Source organism: Lagopus muta, chromosome 25 (genome assembly GCF_023343835.1).
Source record: "Lagopus muta isolate bLagMut1 chromosome 25, bLagMut1 primary, whole genome shotgun sequence".
NCBI lineage: Eukaryota > Metazoa > Chordata > Aves > Galliformes > Phasianidae > Lagopus > Lagopus muta.
The window spans coordinates 530,192-557,711 of NC_064457.1; the positions used below are offsets into that span (position 1 = coordinate 530,192).

A 27,520-nucleotide genomic window follows, 5' to 3' on the forward strand; every position below is an offset into this window, starting at 1 on the left:
CGAGGGGCCGGCAGCACGCGGCCCCGCTCCGCACCGGGACTTGGCTGCGAAGACTGAAACCGAGAGGCTGAATCACGGCGTCGGCCCCGGGGCAGGGAAGGGACGGGCGCTGCTGGCGGCTCCCCGCCCCGCGCCGCCTGCAGGGCTTCCCCGCTCCGGTCCGCAGCGCCGCCCCCTGGGGCTGAGTCCCCCAGGCTGCGCTCCGCTCGCCGCGATCGCTCCGGCCGAAACGACCCCCGGGTGCCTCGAGCCGCTCCGGATCCGCCCTGCGCCCAACCCGCCCGGCTCCGTTCCGGGCGAAACACCGCGGTGGAGCCGCGCCGCCCCCTGACGTCACCCAGGTGGCCCTTGGTGCGAGCACGCCCTTCCCCACCCTCCCTCGCCCCGCCTCCGCCCCGCCCCGCCGCCCAATCACCTCCCGGCGCGCGGGGGGCGGCCGCGTCTCCACCAATGGCGAACGGATAAACACGGGGAGGGGGCGGGGCCCGGCCCGCAGCGGTGAGGACGGACGGCCAGCAGAACCAATGGGAGGCGGGCAGCGCTGGGCGGGGCGGGGCGGGGAGGGGCGGGGCGCCGCTCGCCTTTTGTTCGGGCAGGAGCGGGGCGGGCGGCAGTGCCCGCGCGGGGAGCGGTGCGAGGTGAGCGGGGCGGGCGGGGTCGGGGCGGCGGATTCCGGTCGTGCGGGGCCGGGAGCGGTGCGGGGCGTTGCGTCGCGTCGCGGGGCTGAGCCAGTTTGAGGGGCTCCCGGCGCCGCACGTTGTTTCGGGGCGGGCTGTGCCGCTCCCCTCCGGGGCAGCCGCCGCGCCCGGTTGCGCGCATCCCGTCCGACCGGTCCCGAACGGCCCCGGGGCTCCGCTCCCAGCAGGGCTCGGCTCGGCCCGGCCGATCCGTGCGGTTCCGGTGCTGCCGGGGCCGGCAGTGGGCGCCGCTCCCGGGGCGGCCGTTCCACCGCGCCCCGCCCGAGAGAGCCGCGCACCTGCCCCGTGCAACCTGCGGGGAGCGGTCCATGCTGCGGGAGGGGGGGAGGAAGAGGAGGAGGAGTAGAAGAAGAAGAAGAAGAAGCAGAAGCCCTTCCTCCCACTGGGCGCCCCGCGGGGTGCTGACAGCGAACGTCGGGGGGAGCGGAACTCGCTGAGCGCGGGGAGCGCTCTCGTTGCGTTCGCCGGCTGATTAGCTTAATTAATCAGGCAGATGAAAGGATAACGCGGAGCTGGTGCTGGGAGTTGCCCGCGGAGGAAGGCGTGGGCTGCGCGCGGGGGGACGCGTGGGAGCGTGGGCGCCTCCAGGGGCGCAGCCCGGGGCGGGAGGAGCGGCGTTGACCTCAGCGCTGTCCCCGCGTCCTGCCGGCTTTGGGTGGTGCGGGCGGCCGCTGCCCCATTGGTGCTGCGCGGCGGTTTCCCCAGGACCCATCTGCCCCCGTGCCGGGGCTGCGGCCCCGCGCTGTGCTCCGCGCTGTCCCCTGCCCGCCCGCGGTCTGGTGCGTTGCGGGCCTGGAGGAGGCGCGGGTCCCCTCCTGTGTCCTTGTGGGCGTGCACCGGGGCAGCCTGCGGAGGGGAGCAGCCATTAAGTGTCCTTCCACCTCTGAAGGCTGTAGTTGTTCACCGCTTTGGAGGGTTTCCACGAAGTGGTACGAAAAACCCATTTGGCAGCGAACTCGGCTTAAACAGGTGGGCGCGGGACGCGCCTGCGCGAAACCCGGGTGGCGACGGCCGGGGGTCGAGTTATCCCCGGCCCTGGTGCCATTCACCGGGCAGTGAGGAGCTGCTGCGGGGGGGGGGGAGCTGCACTGCAGCTGCCCAAATCCGGCGGTGGGGAAGCGCTGGCGGAAGCGTGGGGGGGCTGCAGGCCGCTCTCCCCCCGCCGCCACAAACAATGGCTCCCACTCCATTGTCTGGTGCTGCGGCCGCTCCCTGGGGGCGGCGGGGATGCAGGCGTGCGAGCGGCCCGCGCCCCGTCCCCGTGCGGGTCCCGGTGGGCAGCGTTGGCGGCGCTGCTGCTTGCGGTCTGTTTGCAGCTGGGGACCGCGGAGAGTTTTGTCTCTGGTCCCAGTGCTGTGCTTTAGCATTAAGGTTGGGTGCTGCCCTCCTCCTGTGAATTCCTCCTTGTTCCCCCATCAGACCCCCAGCCGGATGGGGTGCCGGTGGCAGCCTGCAGGAAGGAGCTGCTCTGTGCAGCTGCAGCACGGGGGCTGCATTGGGAGCTCGCAGGGCTCTAATTTAAGTGTCTGTACCACAGCTCAACGCTGGTCTTGAAATTTTAAATTAGGCTGGCTTCTAATTAGCAAAAGTTAAAAAGAAGTTTCGTTTCTATTGAAGCAGTGCAAGTCTGCCTTGGCAGACTCTTGTGGCACAGTTGCCAGCTCTGACCTTTGTTTCAGGTGGTGCTTTCCCACCTCGGTGCTTTAAGACTGTGCCCAGAATCAGCAGCAAATGGGGTCTGGGTGGCAGCTGTGGGTCTCGGTTGGTCCCCTGGGACCCGGGGTGTCCCCAGCGGGGCTGTGCCCTGCTGGCAGCGCCTGGCTCGCAGTCAGCCCTGGAGGATGCAGTGCTTGAGCTGATGCAGCATTTCCAGCTCCACCAGGGTTGGGTTTACCCCGTTTCCCAGGGATGGGGTTGGGTGTTTGGGGATGGAGCAGGCATGCTGTCTGTGTGTGGGAGAGGCTGCCAAAAAAGTCTTAAAACTTGACCTAAGCAGCTTAAAAACACATCTGTGCTTACAGTGCTGCTGGCCAGCACTGAGCTGCAGAATGCTCCAAAGCTGCATCCTGTGCTGCCAGCTGAAGGACGGCCCAGTACAGCGCTGAATGCCATGCTTGGCGTGTTGCTGCCTGCTCTGCTGGGTGCTCCCAAGTCCCACATGCTGCAAGGGTGGTGTGGTGCACCCAAAGCTTTGGGGTCTGGGTCTGTGCGTGCTTCATCCCCCCCCACTCCCCCCTTGTGCTGCATCAGTCCTTGCTGTGCTTCCTATGGATTGTCCTTAGCGTTTGCTGGCTTTGGGCTCAGGAGGCTGCTGGGTCACTGCATCCTCCTGCATCGGTGGGGTGAGAGCTGGCTGTGCTGGAGGTGCTGTGCTTCCCCCTTGTGTGCAATGTGCTGTGCTTTGTAAGGGTGGTGAGGGGAGTGAAGGAGGAGTGAGGGGCAAGATGTTTCTAATTAGATAGGTTTGAGATCTCTCTCCGAATCTGCCATCCCTGGTTGGTTTCTCTGCAGCTGCTGACAGGCCTGGAGGCATTTCATAATGCTTGAGTTGCTGGGATCTAAAATCCCTTTACGCAAAGGGCAGGCGCCTTGTGCTGGAGCAGAGCTCCTGTTGGCCCGGGGTGCTGAGCTGTGCTGGGGGCTGCTGTGGGATGCTCAGTGCTCTCTGAATATCCCATAGCTGCTGACCTGACCCATTCCCCCAGTGCTGCGGAGACGCACAAGAGGGGTCATGCAGCACTGCAGCTGGGACTGGAATCAGCCTTGTGGCATCGTTCCGTGCCTTGGGCAGGGGTCTGCTGGGGGGAGGGCAGGTGTAGAGCTGAGCTCCTCCAGCAGCAGCATGAATCCCTGGCAACCTGAGGCAGCCTGTGCTGCTGGGTGATGGCACAGCTGTTCCATGCTGGCAGGGCTGTGCCAATCCCCACCTCGGTGCCAGCAGTGATCCTGCTCCTTTATCCACATCCCCACAATCTCGGGGATGTGCTGCTGTGCTGCTCTGTGCAGACATGGGGCCGGGATCACAGGCCAGGCGCATTCACTTTGCTGGTGGCAGAGACCTTTGGCTGCTGTAAGAGTGCTGCTGTAATCACAGTGACACCCGGCCGAGCCCTGGTGACAAATCATTAACCTGCTCCGACAGGCTGTGTGCTGACGGGTGTTGGCGATAATTCCCCGTGAAACATTTGAACTTTGCAGATGTAATGCAATTGGATGGGGAAATTAAGCTGGGGCGCAGCAGCCTTCAGCCCTGCTTCCCTCCCTCTCGCCCTGCTCTCCTGGCAGACCTGGGGCCGGGTGGCAGAGCCCTGTGCCGACAGACACCATTATTCTTGCTGGAAACACATGTGAGCCTCCAAGCTGAAATCCTAAAAGCCTGCAATTATCGTGTTCGTAAAGGACAATTTGTTCTTGGTGCTCTTTAAAACAAAATATTTTTTTTTCTTATCCAGATGGAGTTATTGTGATTAATTGCACTGTGCCAGCTCTCCTTTTCACAGGCAAATGGCGAGCTCCCATCCTCCCCTCCCGTGTTCCTAACGAGATGCGTGAATTCTTCGTGCTGAGGGGATGCGCCCTGCCGGGCCGTGGGTTCCACGGGGCTGTGGGCGGTGGGGGCGCCTCCCCCGTCGGCCACGTTGTTGGGGGGGCGGAGGGGCGAGGCTGCAGTGTGGGATCGCTGCGCGGTTCCCAGGTGGGGCAGGGTGCGGTGGGAGGCGGCTTCCACGTGCGGGAGCGGCTCCTGCTCATGGCAGGGGACGGGAGTTGGCTCCGAGGGCGGAGGGAGGCTCAGGGCTGTTCTACGCTGGGAAGGAGCCAGGAGAGCGGCTGCGGTCCTGCGTGGGGTGTGAGGGTCCCCGGTGTGGGCAGAACCGCGGGGGTCGACGATGTGTGGGTGCTGATGGAGCTGGCAGGGGGGGGCCGGCTTTGTGCTGGGAGCTGCGCTTCTGTACGGTGGCTGCGTGCCGTGGTGGCAGCGCTGCTCTGGGTGCTGCTGGGTGGGAGCTGGGCTCTGCCCGCAGTGCACGCAGGGGGGCTGCGTGGTGCCGCGCCACCGGCTCAGCCTCGTGGTGAATAGAGAGACAAATAGAGACAGACCTGTGCCGAGAGCTGATGCGTGGCGGTGCTGTGCGTGCTGTCATGACAGGAATGTGCGGCAGAGCACCTTGTCCCTGTGTGCCCGCACTGCCGGAACGTGACAGCCCGCTCCTGTCTGCGCTGGAGCTGTCAGCAGCCGCTCTGTGGGGTGGAGATGTGGGGCTCCGGTGGGCAGTGGGGCCGGGGGGCTGAGCACCAAACAAAGGCGGCCGTGCTCAGCTCCTCTGTGGGCAGCCAAGGGCAGGGCTGCGGTGCCCGGCTCCGGGATGGCCGCTCCTCATTAAACTTCACTCTGCTCTCATTCCCTTTCAACCCTTCGAGTTATCTGTGCTGCAAAGCCCTCATGGAAGCAGCCGGTGCCAGCACAGAGCTGACTGTGACGCAGCCCCTTGATCCCGGGAACGTCTGAGAAGTGCCTTTCTCTCCCTCGTTTGCCATTTGTTCTTCCGATGGATCCTGTTAAAGCCCATTGAAGCTCTGGCCCGGTTCTTAGCAGTGGTGCCAGCCGTGGGATGTGGCTGCTCTGGCACTGCTGTGCTGTCTGGGCAGCTGGGAAGGACAGAGGTCACTGATGTGCAGCAGGAGTGCTTCTGAAATTGCCCTTTCTTACACTGTAGTCGTTGAATTGCATTACTCGCCTCTTTCCTGTCTTTAAAAGCCTCGGTGGCTGTAGCTGCCATTGCTCACACGCTTCCTGCAGCCCAGCTCACTGCTGGTGCACGGTGCAGCTCCGGTGCTGTGTTTTGCTCTGCGTCCTGGTGGGGCTGGGGCAGCAGCCCCAGTGCTGCTGTCCCCAGTCGGGGCCTCGCACCACCAAATCCTCGGGGTGCCGGAGCCATCTGCCATGGGAGGCGGTGCTGCAGGGGCCGCTGAGCAATGCAGCCCTGCAAGGTGAGGGGAGCCCAGGCAGCCCTTACCTCTGTTTGAGGCTCTGCTTATTGCATCCCTGCTGCTGTGCTGGGCAGCTCGGCTGTAGATCAGCACCGGCTGTGGGTGCTGCTGTGTCTGTCCTGCCTGCTGTCACGGGAGCCACAGGAAGGGGCTGTGGGGGAGGGGGGGGGGGGAGGTGTTTACTGGAGATTTCCCCTGCAGACGGTCTGGGGGGGCTGCTGGGAGGGGACGATGCTGTCTGGCTGCTGATCAAACAGCCCTGGAGGAGCCTTCTGGCCGGGCTGTGCAGCAGCTTCCCCTGTTTCTTCACCAGGATGCCTGGCTCCAGGAAGCAGGAGGAGAGGGTTTAACCTTTTCCCAGCCCCAGTCCTCGCCTGCCTCTGTGTGCTGTGCTCTTCCAGAGCTACTGTATGCCCCAGGTGTTCCTCTCCTTGTGTGAGCTGCTGAGTCCTTCTGTGCCCTATTCCTGACTCTTGAGCTGGGGGGGGGGGGGAGGAGGGGCAGAGGGTCCTGCTTGTGCTCCACTGCAAGCTGTTCAGCACCAGAGGCACCAACACTGGCTGCAGTGATCAGATAACAATGAAGGTCGAGGAGGGCCAAGCTGCCATTCCCTGCCTGTAGTGTCAGCAGGTGCCTCTGGTCCCTGCTGAGGAATGGGGACAGGAAAAACTTGTCTGGTGCCTGCCCCTCTGAGAGAGGAGTGGGATGTGTGCTGCAGGGCTCAGGAAAACGTTGCTTTGTGTGCCATCGGCTTCACCCATTTGGCTTTGAGCAAACCTGCAGTGTCCATCGCTGGGGTGGTGCTGGGCCAGCCGTGCCTCCCTGCGCTCAGTGGGGCTGTCAGTTCAGCCTGTGCTCATTGGCGAGGGCCCATTCTCCTGATTGCAGCTGTCCCTATCAGATCTCCTGAGCTCATCCTGCATCTCAGCAGCTCAGCTCACCTTGGGTGTCACGGTGTAGACAGGGAGGAGTGCAGGGAAGGGGGGGACTGCATCGTGTGTCTGATGAACTGCTGTGTAAGAAGTCGGTGTCTGAGCCAGACTCAGGAATGCTTGGGAAATGAAGTGTCTATCATATGCCAGTAATTGCAGAGCAGCGTTGCAGGTTGACTGGCTGTGTGCAGATGAGAACTGGTCCCTCTTAGCAGCTCTGTGCCATGTGTGGGATCTGGGTTCTGAAGCGTTAACACTTTTGGCTTTGTCCATCCAGGGCACTTTCTGTGTGGGGCTGTGGGGACCTGGTGGGCTCCTGTGGCTGCTGCCCAGGCTCTGTGTGCTGCTATGGGGCTGTGTGGGCACCGTGCAGCCCTCCAGTGCCAGCTGCTCCGAATGGCACCAGGCCCTGCACTTATCTCTGCTGCAGGGGGAGAGGGATGAGCCCCCCAGGACCCGTTGGTGAGTGGCTGTGTTGGTGTTGCCTTTATCAGGCTCCCAGCAGCGTCTGGGGGCTCCAAGTTCATGGCCACAGTGACCACATGGGGACAGCTCCTGTGTGCACTGGGGGCTTGGCTGCAGGGTCCTGGCTGGGTGCTGGGCCCCACAGTGCAGCATCACCCCCACATCTCTGCTGCACTGATCAGAGCGCGCAGCCCCTGCCGTGGGAATAACCCCCCCCAACAGCCTCCATTAGCGGGGCTGTCTCTCACTGCTTTAAAAACATGCATTATGCACAACCCATTAAAGTCGGGGCGGCTCTGAGTGCGCGGAGTGCTCCTTTGCAGCTCGGAAAACATCGAATTGACGAGCAGCACCCTGCCCTGCTTCCAGGAAGGCTGCTGGGGGGGTGGCGGCATGCGGAGCGATCCGGCTCTGCGCCCCACAGCCGCTCAGCAGGAAGGAGTTTTCCGTACCTGGCCGGGATGTTTTCCCCGTGAGTGTGGGGCTGTGCCGCTCGTTCTGCTGGGAACAGCCCGCAGCGCTGGGGCGAGCCGCGCCAAGCCCGTGCGCGCCGCCCGGCATCCCCAACCCCCCCCCCCGTGCGCAATTCGCGTCCCGGCACCACCCGACGCCCTGACTCAGCCGGGCGGTGCGGGGCCGGGGGCTCCTCCTGCCGCCCCTCGCTCCGGGCAGAGCCGACCTGCGGGACCCCCCGAGCTCTGGGCTGCAGCGGGGGCCCGTGGCCGTCCGGGTGCTGCGTGCTCAGGTGGTGGCGGTTACGCCTCGGCTGGGCAGCGCTGCTCCTCGAGTCTGAAGCTCTGACTCATCTCCTCCGTGCGGCCTCGTGCGTGGCGACGGGCCGGGGGCTGCGTGGGGTCGGTGACTCAGCCTCCTGCCCCCTGTGCTTGTGGAGCTGTGACACCCTTCGCTCCACCAAATCGTGCTCTAAAGTAAGCCCAGGCTGCATTGGTGGGGGTTTGGGGCTACTCTGTCCCAGCAGTGCGTTTGGGGAAGTCGAAATACCTCGACCCCCAGTGCGGGCAGCAGGACTGGGAGCAGGGCTCGTCCCAGGGCTCGTCTCTCGGCACCTCCCTCGGCAACTCCCTGCCGGCCGACAGCTGCTGCAGGCTGCCGAGGAGCAGCGTCAGCCCCGCGGTGACTCACAGCATCGCCATGCGGGCGGCTGCGGGCGGGCGCTGCTCCTGTCTACGTGGGATCTCCCGTGGGGCCCGGCTCGCCCTCTGCCCTCGGAGCCTCCCGTGTCGGGGTTGGGTGCGGGGTTCCCGTGCCCGGATAGTTCCCAGCGCTGCCCCCCCGGCGCTGCGAGCCTCCGTGCTGGGTCTGTGCCAGCACCACGCCACGCTGCGATAACTGCACCCGGTGCTGCTGGGGCTGCCCTCCCCCCTCAGGACTCCGTGCCGGGTTTCCTGCTGCTCCCTGAGCTGCTCATGGGAGGGGGAATCGGTGGGGGTCGCGCTGGTGTCCCTCAGCCCCTTGCTGCCAGGAGCCAGCCTTGAGTATGCTGTGGGCACCCTTGTGTTGTGCCGGGTCTGCCTGATCATTTTTAGGGGCTTTAGGAGCATCCGCTCAGAAGGTTTACTTTATTATCGAGGGCTCAGCCTTGAGCTCAGCTCCGTCGCAGGAAGCAGCCTGTAAGCACTGAGGCCCATTTGCTGCTGGGACGCGGTTTTGCGTGGCAGGCGCTGGCTGAGCTCCGCTGCAGCCGCGGTTCGTGTCTGAACAGGAGCAGCAAAGTGCTGAGCTGTGGGTTCGTCATGGCTGTGGGTTCGTCATGGCGGGGCTGCCTTTCATCTCGCTTGGGGGAGGAGAGCAGATAGCGATCTGCGGGGCCGGGCTCTGACGCTCCCCTCTGCCCCGCAGTGCAGCCATGGAGGTGATGAACATGATGGAGCAGCCCATCAAGGTGACGGAGTGGCAGCAGACCTACACCTACGACTCGGGCATCCACTCAGGTGTCAACACCCAGGTGCCCTCCGTCAGCAGCAAGTGCATGGGGGACGACGACGAGGTGTACGGGAAGCAGTACACCATCAAGAAGACCACCACCACCAGCTACTGCCAGGGCGGGAGCCAGGGTCAGGGCCAAGCGCAAGGTAGGGGCGGGGGGCTCTGCTGCTGCCTTCCCGGGGCTGTTGCTGTGTTCCTGCTGGGCGCTGCTCCACACAGCCTTCCTGTGAGCTGCTGCTGCCTGAAATCCCCTCCTGCTGCCCTCCTTCCCTGTACCGAGGGCACGCAGCCAGCCCCGCGCCGTGCTGAGCTGAGCACATGTTGCAGCCACTTGGCTGGCTCTGGGGAGAGCAGCAGGTCCCAGCCCACGGGTCGGCGTCTGCTCCGGTGTTCCTGCTTGGGAAGCTGCCTTGGCGCGGCTGAGAGCTGCCTGTGTGTGCCACAAACCTGACAGCCGGGGTGCAGCCACGTGGGCACAGCCTGCGGTGACGGAGGAGACGCTTCCCCTCACCCTGTCCCCAAAAAGAGGGCAGAGCTGTGCTGGTTCCCCCCCGGAGGTGGGACCTCGAGGACAGAGCTGCAGTTCTCTGGGAGCAGAGCTCTGCTTGGTGCCTGTCCTGCGCTGGGGGGAACGTGGGTCTGTGATGGGTTTGCTCCTGCTGTGCCCATTCCTGCAGCCTCGGCCTTGGAGGGCTCTGTGTCCTTTTCCTAATCCCAGTGCCAGCTGGTCTCAAGTTGAAAATACCCTTAATTTTTTAATTAACAGGCCTTGTGTGACAATTGCTTAATCATACTGCCTAATTAAGTGTTGCCTTATCTCTGTACTGCCGTATCTGTTTACACTGGAAGCGATGGCTCCTCGCAGGACGTGCCAGGACTGCTGACGGGGCGGGTGGCATCATGCTGGGCTCACTGCAATCAGGAAGCAGCGCTGGGAGCACTCCTGCAGGAGAGCCTGGCCTCACACTGTCTCTCCAACTCCCCACAGCCGACATGGAGGCTCAGCTGGCCATGACCCGGGCTCAGCGTGTCCGTGCTGCCATGTACCCCGAGACGGTGGAGGACCGCTCACTGCTCATCACCACGCAGGTGGAAGGGCAGCAGACCAACGTGCAGCGCCTGGCAGAGCCCTCGCAGATGCTGAAGTCGGCCATCGTGCACCTGATCAACTACCAGGATGATGCTGAGCTGGCCACCCGCGCCATCCCAGAGCTCACCAAGCTGCTCAATGACGAGGACCCGGTAAGCAAGCATGTTTTGCTTGGGCTTTGAGTTTCAGGGCTCCTGGGACATCCTTCCCACCACCTCCTTCCCACCACCTCCTTCCCACCTCTGTGCTGTGGGTCTGTCCTCATGCTGCAGTGCAGCTCCTGGAGCAGGGTGAACGAGTTGTTAAAACCAGCAGCCTCGGCGCAGGGCAACACATTGGAGAGGAATCCTGCTGTGCCCCAGGACCCCCAACCACCCCTGACTCCCTTCCCCACTGCAGGTGGTTGTCAGCAAAGCAGCCATGATTGTGAACCAGCTCTCCAAGAAGGAAGCATCCCGCCGTGCCCTGATGCAATCATCTCAGATCGTGGCGGCTGTGGTGCGCACCATGCAGAGCACCAGCGACCTGGACACGGCGCGCTGCACCACCAGCATCCTGCACAACCTCTCCCACCACCGTGAGGGACTGCTCTCCATCTTCAAGTCTGGCGGCATCCCGGCCCTTGTCAGGATGCTCAGGTACAGGGGGCTGGACAGGAGGGCATGGGCTTAAACTGAAAAAGGATGAGTTGAGATTAGGTAAAAGGAAGAAATCCCTTACCGTGAGAGCAGTTAGGTCCTGGGATGCTTCCGGAGCAGCTGTGGGTGCTCTACCCCTCAGGGTGACCGAGGCCAGGCAGGGTGGGGCTTTGGGCAAATGTAGAGTCCTATACTTGGGGAGGAATAACCACAAGTATCAATGCAGGCTGGGGGCTGAGCTGCTGGAGAGCAGCTCTGCAGAAAGGACCTGGGGGTCCTGGTGGCCAGCAGGGTGTCTGTGAGCTGGCAGTGTGTCCCAATGGACCCCAGGGAGATGCTCCTCCCCTCCGGTGCCCATGGGGAGGAGCAGCGTCGAGCACCCCCAGGAGCTTGGGGCCATGCTGGGGGGCAGAGCCGGGGGTGCCCACACTGTGCTGACGTGGCTCCGTGCCGCCCGCAGCTCGCCGGTCGAGTCAGTCCTCTTCTACGCCATCACCACGCTGCACAACCTGCTGCTCTACCAGGAGGGTGCCAAGATGGCGGTGCGCCTGGCTGACGGGCTGCAGAAGATGGTGCCTCTGCTGAACAAGAACAACCCAAAGTTTCTGGCCATCACCACCGACTGCCTGCAGCTGCTCGCCTACGGGAACCAGGAGAGCAAGGTGAGCCCCTGGCTTGGGGGGCCTGGGGAGGGGACGGCTGCCACCACCTCAGCATCGAGCCTGACCCCTCGCAGTGCAAACAGTCCCAGTTTGTCCCACAAACAGTTTGGCCCAGTTCGGCATGGCTGGTTCTGCCTCTCCTGCTCAGAGCCATGGTTCTGTCTTTGTGCTTGGGCTGCTGCTCTCCTCCCATGCATGAGCCCCTGCAGCCCTGCGGGGCCGCAAGATCTGCTCCCTGGGTGGGTGATGCTGCACATCCCGAGGGTCTGCAGTACGTGGCCCTGACCCTGCCCGCCTGCCTTGCAGCTGATCATTTTGGCCAACGGAGGCCCCCAAGCCCTGGTGCAGATCATGCGCAGCTACAACTACGAGAAGCTGCTGTGGACCACCAGCCGGGTGCTCAAGGTGCTGTCAGTGTGCCCCAGCAACAAACCCGCCATCGTCGAGGCCGGTAAGGGCTCTGGGGCCGCCTCCTGAGGTCGGTGGGCTTTTGGGGTGATGCCGCTCGCCCTCCCGCAGCACCGACTGCTCCTGGCTGCTTGCTCCACACCCCCCCTATGCGCCGGGTGCTGAGTGTGGCCCCCGGGGCCCTAAGAAAAGGCCGGTGCTGCTGCAGCCCTCCCATGGACAGCTGCCCTGTGGGGCACGCCAGTCCTTGAGCCGCCAGGTCCCACCACCCGTGTCCGGGTCTGCGGCTGCTGAGGCACTTTCTGGGGCTGTGTGTGGGCAGGAGCCAGCCTGGCTGGCGGGCAGGAGCTGCTCTGCTCCACATTTAGCAGTCAGCCTCTGCTGAGCCGCGGCGACGTGGTGCGTTGGAGGCGGCAGCCGGGTGGCACCCAGCCTGTGCTCACTGTGCGCGGTGCTGCGGCTCCATTTCCTCTCTGCCGGGAGCTGTGTGTCAGTATTTATAGCACAGTGTCTCGTGTCCCTGGCAGGTGGCATGCAGGCTCTGGGCAAGCACCTGACCAGCTCCAGCCCCCGGCTGGTGCAGAACTGTCTCTGGACCCTGCGGAACCTCTCTGACGTGGCCACCAAACAGGTGGGTCTGGGGGCTGCCGTGTTGTGTTCAGCTCAGCTTTTTGGGGAGCTCCATGCCCGTGCCAGGCTGATCCCGAAGTGCTGCCTTTAAGTTGCTCTGCATCTGACCTGCTGTGGCAGCATCCCCAGACACCCTGATCGTGCAGCTGCCCGCCAGCTCCCAGCCCCATGAGGATGCAAAGCCCGAGGGGTGCCCAGGGCTCAGCTCTGAGCTCTTCCAGCCCTTCGTCACCTCCTGATGTGTTCCCCATGTGCTCAGGTTGCAGATTAGCGCCTGATGCAGTGTGGAAACTATTTGTGCTGGCGGTGGAAGCGTGCAGCCGGGTCCCCTGGCTCTGGCTGCAGCACTTTAACCCCTTCCTGGTGCTGCCTGCACAGCTGGGGCCAGAACTGTAGTCACTGTGGGGTTCTTCTGGTAAATCTCGCTCATTGCATCAGTCCCAGCAGCCGGGGTTGTATTGTTTCTGTGTTTCCAGCAGGAAAAGCCTGGTGGGGATGTTAAGCTGAGCAAAGCTGTGCACATTGAGCACTGCCACTTGTGCTGCCAAAGTGATGCTGAGGAGTACTGGGGTGCAGCCAGGGGTGCATGAGCCTTGGTGGCTATGGAGATGAGAGCCTGGAGCTCAAAGGGGGAGACGGGGTGGGGTCTGGGGGAGCAGCCCCTCTGCACACATTGAGAGCTGCAGCCCCCAGGAAGGGTTTGGGTGGAGCCCAGCTGGGAGCCATGCAGGGTCAGGCTGGGGGGAGGAGCTGCTCTGACCCCTGTCTGTGCTACTGCAGGAGGGCCTGGATGGAGTCCTCAAGATCCTGGTGAACCAGTTGAGCTCTGATGATGTCAATGTGCTGACCTGTGCCACCGGCACGCTTTCCAACCTGACCTGCAACAACAGCAAGAACAAGACCCTGGTGACACAGTCCAACGGGGTGGAGGCACTGATCCACACCATCCTGCGGGCGGGCGACAAGGAGGACATCACCGAGCCGGCCGTGTGCGCGCTGCGGCACCTCACCAGCCGGCACCCCGAGGCAGAGATGGCGCAGAACTCCGTGCGGCTCAACTACGGCATCCCCGCCATCGTCAAGCTGCTCAACCAGCCCAACCAGTGGCCGCTGGTCAAGGTGAGGAGGGGAGACCGCGGGGGGGCCGCAGCTGGAGCCGTGTGCGTCCGCTGCTGCGTTTCCGTCGAGTTAATGGCTGCTAATGGGAGGAAATTGCTCGTGCTGCTGCGGCGAAACCCATCCTCACCCCCCGCCGTGGGGGTGTAGGATCCGGTGTGGGAGGATGCAGGAAGCCGCAGGCAGCCTATGCTGCGGGGGGGCTGCGGGGTGCCCTGTGCCTCTGGTCCCTGTCTGATGAATCTCCGTGCCCTCGCTGCAGGCCACCATTGGGCTGATCCGCAACCTGGCCCTGTGCCCGGCCAACCATGGGCCGCTGCAGGAGGCGGCCGTCATCCCACGCCTGGTGCAGCTGCTGGTGAAGGCTCACCAGGATGCACAGCGTCACGTGGCAGCCGGCACACAGCAGCCCTACACGGTGAGTGCCGGCACAGCCAGGTGTCCCCGAGCTGGCGGGGTCTGTCCCCATGCTCAGTGCACGGTGACCCATCTGACCACGGCATGGGGACCCATCTGAGTGCCCATCCCCTCGCAGGATGGCGTCAAGATGGAGGAGATTGTGGAGGGCTGCACAGGAGCGCTGCACATCCTGGCCCGGGACCTCATGAACCGCATGGAGATCTTCCGGCTCAACACCATTCCCCTCTTCGTGCAGGTAGGGGCTGGGACATGGGGCTGTGCCATGCTGCCTCCCAGCTACTGGGAGCACACGTGTCCATGTAGCACTGGGTTCACAGCCCCACGCCGCCTTCTCTCTCCTGGCAGCTCCTCTACTCACCGGTGGAGAACATCCAGCGCGTGGCAGCCGGCGTGCTGTGTGAGCTGGCCCAGGACAAGGAGGCTGCCGATGCCATTGATGCCGAAGGGGCTTCAGCTCCGCTCATGGAGCTGCTGCATTCCAGGAATGAGGGAACAGGTGAGCGCAGCCCCGGCCCCGTGCTGGGCTCTGCTGGATGAGGTGGATCCCTGAGCCCTGCCACAGCAGCTCAGCTCCTGTCCCCCCACAGCCACCTACGCGGCCGCTGTGCTCTTCCGCATCTCCGAGGACAAGAACCCCGACTACAGGAAGCGTGTGTCTGTGGAGCTCACCAACTCGCTCTTCAAGCACGACCCCGCGGCCTGGGAGGCGGTGAGCATGTGGGGATGGGGGGGGGGGGGGCAGCCACACTGTGCCCCCACAGCTGTGCCTGCATGGCAGCGGTGGGTGGGCGGAGGGGAGGTGGTGGCTCCGGCTCATGGGATGGGGATGCTGGGTGCCACGTGCTCGTTCCCCACATCTCAAAGCGTGCCACCTTCTTCCCCAGGCTCAGAGCATGATCCCCATCAATGAGCCCTACTCGGACGGTGAGTGCAGCCCTGCAGGCCGTGTGGCCCTCAGTCCCTCTCAGCACCATGGCAGCCAGGAGGGCGGCTGTCACCCACGGGCGCTGAGTGTCCCCTGTCCCCCAGCAGAGCTGGACCCCGGCTACCGCCCCATGTACTCGGGTGACATCCCCCTGGACCCCATCGACATGCACATGGACATGGATGGAGATTACCCCATGGACGCCTACAGCGACGGCGTCCGCGCGCCCTTCGCCGACCACATGCTCGCCTGACCGCCCGCACAACAACAGGTGGGGGGGGCCGGGGGTTGGGGGGCTGCGTCCCACTCCCGAAGCCCACAGTGACACCCGCTCCTCCATGCAGGCGTTTCCTCCGTGCCGAGGGCGGCCTCAGAGCTGAGCGATCGTGAGAAGGACTCGGGAGACAGAAGTGCCTGAAGACAAACGTCCCCATTCCCACGAGAGGTTTCATCTTTCCGTTTTATTTTCTCTTCGCTGTGGGTCTGTGCAGGTCCTTCCTCCTGGGACTGCTTCGAGCGCCTACTGCCGCATCCAGCATCCAAATACTGTTTCTGAAGCTTTAAAACACACAAATTCCGCATCTTTACCAACCTTTCATTGGCAGAATAGTCTTTTCTATGAATACATATATATTTCCTTTTTATTTTTAATATGGTGCCAACGGCTTTTGCCGTCTTTAAGTTTGTGCTTTCTAACGTCCCCACGATTTGTTCTGCGCGTTAACGTTCTAGGGAAGGGATCCGATGGGAGAAACCCTTTGTTTTCTGCAAACTCTGCTGTCAGAAAGGCAGCCCGGGGTTTGCTGAGAACAAACGGAGCTGCACCCGGAGCCCTGGGGCTGCCGTGGGTCTCAGATCTGCTGCTGGGAGCTGACTTGTCCCCGCAGCGCCCATGGAGGAGTGACTCCAGCATTACGAACCATGTCCTTGTACCGACCCCTGTTGCACATTTTAACCCTTTCCCCTTCTTTTGGTGAGTGGTGTGTTTCCGTCCCCTTTCCTTATCTGATGACTTTTCTGAAGAGGCTCTGGATCTGATGGTCTAACACTCCGCCTGGCAGTGGACAGACTGTTACTGCAGTGTGGGTCCGGAAGGGGAGATTTTATTATTTCTATAAGTTGTTTTTGTATAGACCAAAGTAAAGAATAAAATAACCCCCCCAGCCCCGGGTTGTCGTGAGCCTCTTCTTTGTCGGCCCGGGGGGATTTTGGGTCCCATTGAGGTGGGATGGGCATCATCAGGTACTCACTGGGTCGTTTGCATGCCCACCGTGTCTGCTCTGCCAGGAAGCAGCAGCTCCTGGTAATTAAGATGTTTGTTCATTAAGCAGCATCACCGGCGTCTCAGCTCTGCTGTGGTGCGAAGCTCATTTTAATGAGCTCCGGGGGATGAAGGCGCACCGCGGCCGAGCGGAGCCGCGACGGAGCTGCGTGCGGTGAGGTTGAAAGCGGTGATCGATTCCCATCCAACCTCCCGCAGCCGGGCGGCGCAGACGGAGGCAGGAGGCCTCACCGACAGCCGCTCCCTGCGAGCGGTGTGGAAGCGGCTCCGGGCGCCAGGCTGGCAGCGCGCTGAGAGGTGGAAACTTGCCAAAGTCACCCGCGACCTTCACGGTGCCATCTGCTGCGCGTCCCCGCGTCCCCCCGGCTCGGCACGGGGAGCTCAGCCGGGCGCTGCGGGGTGGGCGCTGCTGGGAGATGCGATGCCCCGCTCGAGGGGGCTGAGGGACGGGACGCGGAGGTTCGCGCAGATGTCGTGCTGCGTCCCCCAGCGCCCGGGGCGGCCCGGGGCCGTGTCCGTGCCCTGAGCTTTACGCCTGCAGGCCCGAGCTGGGGCGGAAGGCAGAAAGGAACGGGGAAGCGGGGTTGGCTCCAGGCCTGCCTCGGCTCAGCCCCGCGGCCCGGCCGAGCCTCGTGCAGCAGGGATGCGGCCCCGCTTCCTGCTCTGTCCCGTGCCAGGATCGGAGCCGAGCAAAACAACAGCTGTCTTCCGGGAGCCGTGGGAGCCGGGCGGCGAGGAGCGCACATCCGGAGGGCTGCGGAGCCCCGTCCGACAGAGCTGCTGCAGTGACGGGCAATGGTCGATGCCCTGGGCCCGGAGAGTCCCTGTGTGCCGCTCTCCGAGTGCTGCTCGCCGGGTGCTCGCGCTGGGGTTCGGCCGGGATCCCGGGAGCGGGGGTGCTGCTGGGGCAGAGGTACCGAACCCGGCCCCCCCCAGCGCCCGCAGTGCCCTCAGTCCCCGCAGCGCCCCGTCCCGTCCCGCCTGTTGCCCTCTGGTGGCAGCTCCGCCGCTCCGCGCCCCAGCGGGACCCTCCGAGCTCCGGACGAGCGCTCAGCTCCGCCCGTGGAGCTTCTCCCGTCCCCCGTGGGACCGTCCCCTCGGGGGCTGTCGTGGCCCCGCGGGTGGCAGCAGGAGGGGCCCGGCGGTGCCATCCCACCCTGCAGGGACTGCCCTGCCCGGCCGCAGAGATGGGAGGAGGAGAGAAAGAATGAGCTCCGGCTGCGTTCCGTGGCTCCCGACGGGTGAAGCAGGAAGTGTGGGAGCGGGGCGGGGAGGACTGCTACTGCCAGGAGACTGCAGAGGGCATTTCTGAGGGACTGAGCCATCGGCCTTGTCCTCCTCCCCACCGCTCTGCAGCCACGCCAGGCGCTGCGTCACCCTCTGACGCGGTGCCCAGGGAGCTCCCCCGTCCTTCTGCCCCTCCAGCCCAAATCCCGCACCCAGCTCCTCTGGCCGCCTCTCCCCAGCACTGCCTCCTTGCTCCCTCACAGCCTCGAGTTTTGCCGCAGCAGTTGGGGGCACAAAAACAGCCCGGAGCGAGCCCAGCCGCCCGCACCCCGCTCAGCTCCGCAGGGTGGGGGAGGACTCTGGGTGAGCTGAGCACGGAGGAGGTGAGGAGGAGATGCGTGACAGCGGAGGGGCAGGGCGAGCACAGAGCTGCACGTGCAAGCGGGCCGCGCTGCCCTCGTCCCGCCGCTTCGATGCCCGTCTCCGCCGTGCCGTGCTCGACCCCTGCAGCCCCGACTCCTCCGGCAGCGATCTGCTGGAACGGCGCACACGCATCTGTCGTGCTGCGTCCCCCAGTGACTGGGGCGGCTCGGGGCGGAGCGGTGCCGGTGCCGCAGCTGCAGCCCGCGCCGTCACAGCAGTTCTGGTTTTATGGCCGGATTCGTGATGGTGCTGGTTTTATGGCCGGGCTCGTGATGTGTTTATGGCCGCGCTGGCACTTCCTCGGGTACTCCCGGCCCCGTACCCCGCATCCCACTGGCAGTGGGGTGGAGGATGGCAGCTGAACTTTGCCCGGCGAGGTGCGGCTCCCGAGGGCTCCCGCGAGAGCTGCGGCACCTCGGCTGGGTCTGTCCGCTGCCGGGCGCCTGGATGGGGAGCGGGATCCCGCCCGGCCCCTGTGGAGCGTCCTCACCACCCGCATGTCACCAGGGATGTGCTTTGGTGCCGAGACCCCGCGTCACATAGCGGCCGTCGGCCCGGCGGCGTGGAGCAGCGCGTAGCAGGTACGCTGCCCCGAGATCCGCCCCGCATCGCCCAGGGCAGCGAGACCCACGCCGGGCCCGTCCTGGAGCTCCGTCCCCGCGCGCCCCGAGCACCGGCGCTGCTACCCGAGTTCCTCCAATCCCCAGAGCGGCAGTGCGATGCTGCCCCAGGGAGGGGTTTGCCGGGGGGGGCACTGAGGACACTCAGGATCCCCGCACGGCTGGAGGACGGGATGCGGCCCTGGTCCCCGGCATCGCCCTGACGGCTCCTTCTCTCCAGGCTCGGCCAGAGGAAGGACCTTGCGGCTCCCAGCGCTGCTCCGGGGATCCGGGGGGGGGGAGGCACAGCCCATGGCAGACGGGCCCCCCCCGTGACGCCAAACTGGACCCCGCCGCCCCTCAGGAACCGCCTCCCGGCCCGACCCCGCCCCACGCCGCGGGCAACCGCCGCGACGCCGCGACCGTCACCGGTGGGTCGGGCCGGGGGGTCAGGGAGGGATCCGGGAAATTCCCGGCTTCGACCGTTCCGCGCGTCCCGGCATCCCCCGCCCCGTGTCGCGGTGCCTCAGTGCCGCCGGGAGGTGGCAGCAGGGATTCTCCCCAGGAGGCGGAGGGGAGGAGGAGAAGGATGAGATGTGGGTCCCCGTGAGCCGCCCTGCGCTGGAACGCCCTCCCGGGGCACGGGCGGCTTTGGGGAGATCTGGCTGCCCAGGGCACCAATCCCGGACCCCACGGGGGCAGAGGGGGGGCAGGAAGCTCTCCTCCAATGCGCCCTCCAGCGCCAATTTTCTGTGCCCCCATTCCGACCCCGGGTGCCCACAGCCCCCAACTGACGCGCTGTCCCCGTATCCCCAGAGCTGTGCACCGGCGATGTCCCCGAGGTGGAGATCGTCACCCTGCTGGGTGAGCAGCTGCCCCGCTACACGCTGCGTGCCGACACCGTCTTTGGCTACGATCATGAGGACTGGCTGCGTGCCCCCCCGGCCCCGCAGCCCACAGCCCCCCTGACTCCGCAGCAGATCGAGGAGACCCTGTGGTACTTTCGTGAGTGCCCGGCCCTTGCCATGGGGCTGACCGGGGGCAGCAGGGTTTGAGTGGGGGCCGTGGGGTGTAGGATTCAGGGTGGGGTCACAGGGCAGTGCAGGAGCTAATCGCCACTAACGGGATTGGCGGAGTGGATTTCCTGGGCCAGAACATCCCAGGCTAATTCTGCTGAGCTGAGCCAGACGTGTGCAGAGAGCCCCAGCATCTCCTGGGAACCCCTGTGCAGCCCCCCCTTCCATACACTGCGCTCCATGGGGTTGGGACCTGGGGGGGGGCACAGGAGGGGTCTGTGCCCCGCTTGGACCTTGGTGCAGGTGTGCTGGGGGCAGGAGCAGAGCGGGGAGCTGATGGAGGTCTGGCGCAACAGGGCTGCATCCCGCTGCCACCCTCACTGCCTCCACCCATGCATGAGGGGCTGAGGGCACCGCCGGCTGTGCCATGCTTGTGCTTGTGGCCCCGTGGTGTTCTTGCCCCCCTCAGCCATCAGCCCCCCACCCTGCAGCCTCAGCCCCCAGCCCTGTGTGCCCAGTGTGGCTCAGCAGTGTGTCACCACTCCCACTCCATGTCACGTTTCTCAGTGCCCCATCTGTGTGTGCTGTGCCCCCACTCCCTCATCCCCTCACCCAGACCGTTAAGCTGCCATCAGAAATAGCCCCCTGTAATCTACTTGTGCAGAGATGCAGAGACCTGCATGAAGGAGCAAAGCTCCGGCGGGGATTAGGAGGGAGCAGCTCCTGCACACTGCGTCCTTGAGGTGCCCGTGGATGGGTGCCTGCCCACAAACTGCAGCATCCAGGGAGCAGCGAGAAGGCAGAGCCAGGAGGGTGTTGTGCCTGCCAGGAGGCAGAACTGGAGAGGGGTCAGGATCCTGGATGCTGCAGGGAGGGTCCCATGGGTGGGAGTCCAGCGGGCAAATAAAGGCATCGTGTGCTGCTGAAGGGCAGCTCCAGCCACGGCCTCATCGATTCATTGATTAGTCCAGTCCTAACAAGGACAGGCCTGGGGCAGGTGGTGGTGGAGGCACTGTGCATATCAGCACTCCTGGCATCCTGATGGAGAGCAGCCCCGCCGCTCCCCACCCAAAGCCCCCTGCCAGTAGCACCTGCACAGTGTGCCATACAGCTGCTCCATCATATAAGCAGAGTGTGATTCATTCAGCTCTCCCTGCCTCAGTGCTGCCTCTGCTCAAATCTGTTGGTGGAGGAGCAGGGGGTGCACCTGGATGGGGCGCGTGGGGGACAGGAGCAGTGCAGCCACGGCTGGCTCAAAGCAGGGGGTTTGCTGAGTGAGGCAGTTTGAGGATGGCAACAGCTGTGTGCTGTGGGGGTGACAGGGAGACGGCGCAGCCTGGGGCGGTGTGGGGCTGACAGGTGAGAGGCAGCGGGATGCAGCTCTGGCAAAGCTGTACTGTGCTGTGAACTGGGTGTCACTGGGCCCCCAGCCCTGCACGCAGCCCAGGTTCAGTTCAGGGACCTGAGAGCCCTCCTGGTCCCTCCAAGTAGGGCAGAAGCCGCTGTCTGTGCACTGCCAGTCAGAGGTCAGCCCTATATGGCTGCTGTTCAGGGACCGGTAACCCCTCAGCGTCCCCTCTTGGCAGCTCCCACTGGGGGATGCAGTGCACAGACCACCCCGTGTCCATGCGAGGCTGAGAGGTGGGAACCAGAACCATCCCCTGTGAGGAGCGCATCCCCATGGCGAGCGTGGTTCTCATCATCTGCCTGATGGGGGTTGCGGGGTGCACGATGGGGCCGTGGGTGCATGATGGGGGCCGTGTCCCCACAGCGCACAGAGAGCTGCTGCTGCCGGCCGAGCTGCGCTGCTCTGCGCTGCGCTGTGCCGAGCCGGGGGGAGCGCGCAGCCCGCGACCCCGCCGCCCCCGCCGCCCCCGCCCCGCTCAGGCCTCAGCGCCGCCCCCGGGACGCAGCGGGCAGGTGCGCGCCGAGCGACCCCATAAATAGGGGCGGGAGCGGACGGCTCGGCACGGCTCCGCGGTGGGCACGGCACCATGGAGATCTGGAGCAGCCCCGCCGCTTACGACGAGCTGAACGGGAACGCGGAGCGCGGCGGCGGCGCGGATCCCATCGCCCGAGAGCTGGAGGAAGGTGGGGGGGGCGCGGGGCTGCGGCGGGGCCGGGGCTGCGGTGGGGGTGCGGGGCCGGGGGCTCCTTAGGAGCCGTCCCACGGCTCCCGGTCTGTGTATTTCCCTTGGGGTTGGCAGCCCCCCCCACCCGCTCATTGCTATCTGGTCCCTTTGGGGATCACTGCGATCTCAGGAGGGGTTCACGCATGGTGGTGGTGGGCAGAGAAATGGGAAAGGATCTGTGTGGTTGTGGGGCTGGGGGCAGCCCTCCCATGGGGTGCGGGTCCCCATGCCGTGCTGGCCCGGCCGTGGTGGTTGCTGTGTACGTGTTGGGCAGCGTATGGCTCCCAGGGCCCGCTGCTGGCTCACGCCATAAAGATGCTCATGCTCCAATTATTTCCAATTAACGGCTCAGTGGCCTGACGAAGTGCAGTTAGAGACCCTGCGGGAAGCAGGCCCTGCTGAGGGGAGGGGGCCGGGGCTGAGGCTGGCCCCCCTATCCTCATAGATGCACCCACTGCGCTCTGGGCAGGGACACGGGTGGTGAGTGGGGGCATCGCCATGGCGATGTGCGCCATTACACAATCCCATCTGGGGCAGCATAATGGGATTTGTGTGGCTGAGCCTCCCCTGTTAACCCACTTTGTCTGCCCACCTGGGGGAGTGCGTGGGGTGGGGGCTGCAGGGTGAGACTGCTGGGCTGCTCTGCTGGGGAAACTGAGGCACGGTGCCACAGGGCTGTGAGCACAGTGAGCGGCTGTGGGGTGCGGGCAGTCCTGGGGCAGGCAGAGCTCAGGGCCTCGTGCTCACTGCTGGCTGCCTCTGCAGGTGGCGGCTCGGTGCTGGGGGTGGACACCCCTTGTGTCGCCCATCTGCCCCAGATCCCCAGATATAATGGGGAGGAGGTGACCCCCCCCCAGCTCGGTGTTTGTTCCTGCAGCTGCTTGTGTTCCCGTTGCTGCTCACAGGCACTGCTCTCTGCAGCATTGGGTGGGCAGGGGGCGCAGCACCCCAAGAAGGCAGATCTTGTTGTTGGGCCCCGTTGTGGCTGTGGGGTTGGGATGCTCTGGGCTCTGTCCCTTTGCTTCTGAACATGGGCTGGAGCAGATCCCTGTGCTCAGCCAGCGACCCCATGGAGAAACTAGGGCAGGGCTGGCTTCCTGCAGTGACATCTGGGGGAGGGGGCTGGGGCAGGCTGGGGGGACGCTGCCTGCAGCTCAACTTCACGCAGTGCTGCATGGCGTTGTTTGTGCCAGTGCTTCCAGCCTGGCTTTGTGTTGGAGATATCACCTCCCTTCGGCCCCTCCTTCCCATCCGTGTGCCTTGTATCAGGATGGGGGGACGCTGACACCTTCCCCTTCACAATGAGATGTGGGGTGATGTTGGTGTGTGCCCCACAGTGCCACAGGAGCATCCCTGCCTGCACTGTGCTGCTGCTGCTGCCCAGCAAATGGAAGCAGTGCAGGGCAGCTCAGTGCAGCTGCTGCAGCCATCGCCCATCACCGTGCAGGGGCAGCAGCGCCTGCCCATGGGTGAGCTGCAAGCTGCAGCACAAGAGGAGGGGGCAGCAGGGAAGCTCCAAGCCCCTCCTGTAGCCCTGTGTGAAGGCACAGCCAGGCTCAGCTTTCGCCCTTCTCCCCCAGTCCTGTGCACTGAGCGTGCCGTGCGGATCACCAAGACGTACCACGACATCGATGCTGTCACCAACCTGCTGGATGAGGTGAGCTGGTGCATGGGGACCTGGGGCTGTGGGACAGGGACCAGAGAGGATAATCCTGGTTGACATTCAATCCATTTCCCCCTGCCTCCTGCAGAAAGAGAGAGACCTGGAGCTGGCGGCGCGCATTGGGCAGTCCCTGCTGAAGCAGAACCGCAGCCTGACGGAGCGCAATGAGCTGCTGGAGGAGCAGCTGGAGCTGGCCAAGGAGGAGGTACCACCCTCGGCCTGGTGCTGGGGGGTTTGCAGGCTGTGCCCCTGAGCTGAGCCCTGATGTCCCCCCAGATCGCACAGCTGCGCCACGAGGTCTCCATGAGGGATGATCTGCTCCATTTCTACACCACCAACACGGAGGAGAGCGAGCCCACCTCTGCCCCCATCACACCGTGAGTGGGCTCTATGGGGCTGCCCCATGGATGTGGGTCAGGGGGCTGGCAGGCCCTCATCCTGCCCACACTGCAGGTGCTCAGCGCCCACCCTGCTGTCCCCAGGCTGCGCCGGAATGAGTCCTCACTGTCCCTGCAGCAGTTCTTCCAGTATGATGCTCTGCAGCAGAAGCTCCGGATCCTGGAGGAGGAGAACCAGAAGCTTCGCCTGGAGGTGAGGGCAGCGTGGGGCACCCAGTGGTGATGCTGGGGGGGAAACGCTCTGATCATCAAGCACAGCCTTTGTCCTCTCCTCCAGGCCACCACCATTGTGACAGAGACCAGCCGGTACGAGGACCAGGAGCAGCAGCTGATGATTGACTGCGTGGAGCAGTTCTGTATGTGGGCTGAGCCGGGGGGAAGGTGGGGGGCACCTGCTGGGTGCTGGGGAGCACCCAGGGAGGATGGTGATGGTGCTCCCCCGCAGCTGCAGCCAGCCAGCAGGTTGCCTGTCTGTCAGAAGAGCTGGCCCGCAAGGCCGAGGACACAGCGAGGCAGCAGGAGGAGATCAGTCAGCTCCTGGCACAGGTGGTGGAGCTGCAGCAGAAGTGCAGAACGGTGAGCTTCCCTCCCCTGCTCTGTGCTGAGGGGCCCCGGGGGGGCGCAGCACACAGCACGCAGCACGCAGCCCCCTCTGACTCCCCGCCCACCGCTCCGCAGTACGGCACGGAGGTGGAGGAGCTCCAGCAGCACCTGGCCGCGGCCAAGGAGGTGCAGCAGCATCTCCGGACGGAGGTGAGAGGTTGGGGACGGAGCGTGGCTGCAGGTCCCACCGGTGGGGGCTGTGCTCTGAGCGGTGCCCCCTCCCCGCAGCTGCGGGACCTGCAGGACAAATACGTGGAGTGCGGCGGGATGCTGCAGGAGGCCCAGGAGGAGGTGAAGAGCCTTCGCAGCCGCAGTCTGCCCAACAGCACCGTCAGCCGCTACGGCGCCGGCAGCAGCCTCCTGCCCCTGGTGTGTGTGGGGGGGTGCGGTGGGGGTGGGGGGCACAGCTCCCCTGTGCTGACGCTGCATCCCAACCCTGCAGGAATCGTTGGCTGCTGAGATCAAGGGGACGATGAGGAAGGGGACGGAGTCCTCCTCAGACTACAGGTGGGGGCTGATGACCTGAGCCCGGGGGGGGGGGGGATTGGCCTAAGAAAGGAGATGTGGCACTTGGGGACGTGGTAGGGATGATCTGACGGCAGCGATTCTGTGTGCCCCGTGCACACTCCCCCTGCTCCCTGCCCACAGGAGCTGTCTGCGTGTTTTCGAGACGGTGAAGGCAGTGAACCACGCGGCCAAAGCCCGGTCGAGCTCCGCATCCCCCCAGCACACACCCGGCTCCAAGCAGACATCGGCTGCTCCCTCCGGGGGGAGCAGCACTCCTCACCCCAGTCCAGAGGGTCCCCAGTGAGTGTGTATGGGAGGGGAGGGGGGCTGGCTCAGGGCAGAGGCTGGGGGTCCTTTAACGCCGTGCAATGCACCGCGCAATGCGCTGAGCCCCTGATCTCGTGCCCCTGCAGGACGGCGGGCCCGCGGGCAGCTCCCGGCCGCCAGGATCTGGAGGCGGCGGTGCAGCGGCTGTCGGCGCAGCAGCGGCGCCACTCGGAGGAGCGCTCCTTCTTCGATGCGGAGCGGGAGCGCAAGCTGTGGCGGCTGCGGGATGAGGACGGCTCCAGCGGGATCCCGACGCCCGACGGCAGCGTTGTGTCCGCCGGCACCACTTGCTCGGGGGGCTCTGAGCACACCGCTGCCTCTGGCTTCTCGCTGGGCTCGCTCAGCTTCCTGCCTGACAAGCTGCAGATCGTGAAGCCGCTGGAAGGTGAGGAACGCGAGGGGACGTCGTGCAGCCCCGGGAGTGCCAGAAAGGTCCTGTGTTCCCAGCTGAGCCCCTCTGCACGCCTGTATCCTCCCTCCAGGCTCAGTGACGCTCCACCACTGGCAGCAGCTGGCGCAGCCCAACCTGGGGGGGATCCTGGTGCCGCGTCCTGGGGTGCTCACTAAGGACTTCAGGCCGCTGGACACCGACCTGGAGGAGGTGTACAGCCTCACCGACCTGGAGGAGGATGAAGTGGAGGCTGCCTCCTTCCAGCTGCTGCCCACCTCCACGCCTGCCAAAGCCATGGAGCGCCCCGGGGGTGAGCGGTGGGCACAGAAATGGGGGGGACGTGGCCCCCAGTCCCTCTCTGCCCTCCTGTGCTCTTTGCCCCGTGCTCCCCCTTGTGCTCTTCCTTCTCCCCTCCCTTCCGCCTGTCCATTCCCACAGAGCTGCCCTGGTGCCATGAAGGCACATGGCCAAGGAGGGTCCAGGAGCACTCTGGGCACTCTGTGTCTCCTCTGAGCTGTATAGAGCTGAAGCACAGCCAGCTCTGCTCCCTGGGTGTGGGATTCTGCTGCTTGTGACAGCTTCCAGCCTAACACTGATGCCACTCTCTACCCCCACCCTGCTCTCTGTGCCCTTCCCTCCATGTCCCATTAACCCGCCGTCTCCTGTCCCCTCCAGTGCTCCTCTCTGCTAACAACCTCCCCCAGACCCCATCCACCTTCACCATCACCACCTGCCACATCCTCCACCCCACCACTGAGCTCACCACGGTGATCCCCAGGTATGTGCCTCCCTCCCCACCTGCACCATTCCCCGCTGCCTCCCCTTGTCCCTCCTGCCTGTTCTCCCCCCACCCTCGGGGGGGAGCTTTGTGTGGAAGGAGTGAGGCATTGAGGCTAGAGCTGAGCCTGCTGCCTTCCTGCTGGGCTCAGGATGGAGTAAGGAATGGGCGCCTTAACTGCTGAGCCCTACTGCAAAGCAGTAATAGGAGTGGAGGGCATTGGTGTGAGCTGGAGTTCACAGCATTAGCAAAAACAAAAGCCAAACACCACCACCCGACCTGCCCTCCATGCACGATGAGTGAGCGCGCAGCACTGGTCCCAGCCCTGCCGCTGCTCCTCGCTGACCTCCTCTCTCTCCCTGCAGTCTGCATCACTCGGTCGTGCCTTCTTGTGGGCCCTTTGAGGGGCTGAACCGCAGCTCCCAGTCTTTGCGGCCGTCCTGCCCGGCGCCGGCACACTGCCCCGCTTCCCCTCTGGGTCTCGTCCGCCTCGTGCTGCTGCGCGGCATCAATGCTGTGCTGCTCCCGGCCCCCACCAGGAGGGCCTCCCCGCTCACCCACCAGCCCTGCGCTGCGGAGGAGGGGCAGCGGGGACCCGCATCGCGGAGCAGCATCTTCAGCGGGAACCTCGTGCAGAAGCTGCTGCGCCTGGGGCTGCACCGGGTGGTGGCCCGTGGGGAGCGGTGCTACGCGGACGGGGAGCGCCGGGAGCAGCGCGATGCGCCCACGTGAGAGCACGGCAACGGCACGCGGGACGGAACGAATCCTCCGCTCTCTTCATCTCCAGCCGCGGGCGAACAGCGCTGGGCTCCCTCGACTACTGCGCGGCGGCATCACCCGCCCTGGGGCAGCGCAGAGCCCGGCAGCCGCTTTTGGGGCTTTATCTCAGCGGCAGAACGCGGAGCTCTGCAGTAAGCGGCCCCTTCCCTGCCTCCCGGCCTCCTTCCCTCCCGGCCCCCCTGCTGGCGGCACAACCGGATGGAGAGGAGCAGCGGCTGCACGTGCCGGGCTGAGCCCCCACCGCCGGGACCCGAACTGACTCCTAAAGCAAACGGCGGTTTTAAAGTGGTGTTTTCTAAACTCTTTTCTGCCCCACAAATAGATGTAGCAGCGCTGCAGCTGTGCCCCATCTCTATGGAATAAACGCGACCACCTGAGGCAGCTCGCTGTCTCCCCCATAGCCGCACCTCCAACAACAGCAGCAGCAGAGCTGGGAGTGCCAAAGCTTTATTGTGGGACCAGAGGTGGGCTGAG

The 27,520-nt window shown here is 64.8% G+C and overlaps 2 protein-coding genes across 3 annotated transcripts; both read left to right on the top strand.

The window, feature by feature from the left end:
• Window positions 1-582: 582 nt before the first annotated feature.
• LOC125684669 (junction plakoglobin) lies at window positions 583-16,084 on the top strand. Its single transcript, XM_048927015.1, has 15 exons — window positions 583-638; window positions 8,945-9,177; window positions 10,020-10,273; window positions 10,521-10,759; window positions 11,220-11,421; window positions 11,728-11,872; window positions 12,357-12,460; window positions 13,240-13,578; window positions 13,838-13,993; window positions 14,111-14,230; window positions 14,341-14,491; window positions 14,583-14,704; window positions 14,880-14,919; window positions 15,028-15,191; window positions 15,265-16,084. Exons 2-14 carry the CDS (start codon window positions 8,952-8,954, stop codon window positions 15,171-15,173), a joined length of 2,244 nt encoding a protein of 747 aa, XP_048782972.1. The 5' UTR covers window positions 583-638; window positions 8,945-8,951; the 3' UTR covers window positions 15,174-15,191; window positions 15,265-16,084.
• Window positions 16,085-21,403: 5,319 nt separating this feature from the next.
• HAP1 (huntingtin associated protein 1) lies at window positions 21,404-27,502 on the top strand. 2 transcript variants are annotated; one of them, XM_048926631.1, is made up of 15 exons: window positions 21,404-21,558; window positions 23,180-23,256; window positions 23,351-23,467; window positions 23,539-23,639; window positions 23,745-23,853; window positions 23,938-24,016; window positions 24,106-24,236; window positions 24,339-24,413; window positions 24,492-24,632; window positions 24,706-24,770; window positions 24,912-25,070; window positions 25,184-25,482; window positions 25,580-25,798; window positions 26,164-26,266; window positions 26,632-27,502. In XM_048926631.1, exons 1-15 carry the CDS (start codon window positions 21,462-21,464, stop codon window positions 26,996-26,998), a joined length of 2,139 nt encoding a protein of 712 aa, XP_048782588.1. In that variant the 5' UTR covers window positions 21,404-21,461; the 3' UTR covers window positions 26,999-27,502. The 2 variants fall into 2 exon arrangements, with proteins under 2 accessions (XP_048782588.1, XP_048782589.1); XM_048926632.1 differs by lacking the exon at window positions 26,164-26,266 and having other exon boundaries at window positions 26,632-26,792.
• Window positions 27,503-27,520: the final 18 nt, after the last annotated feature.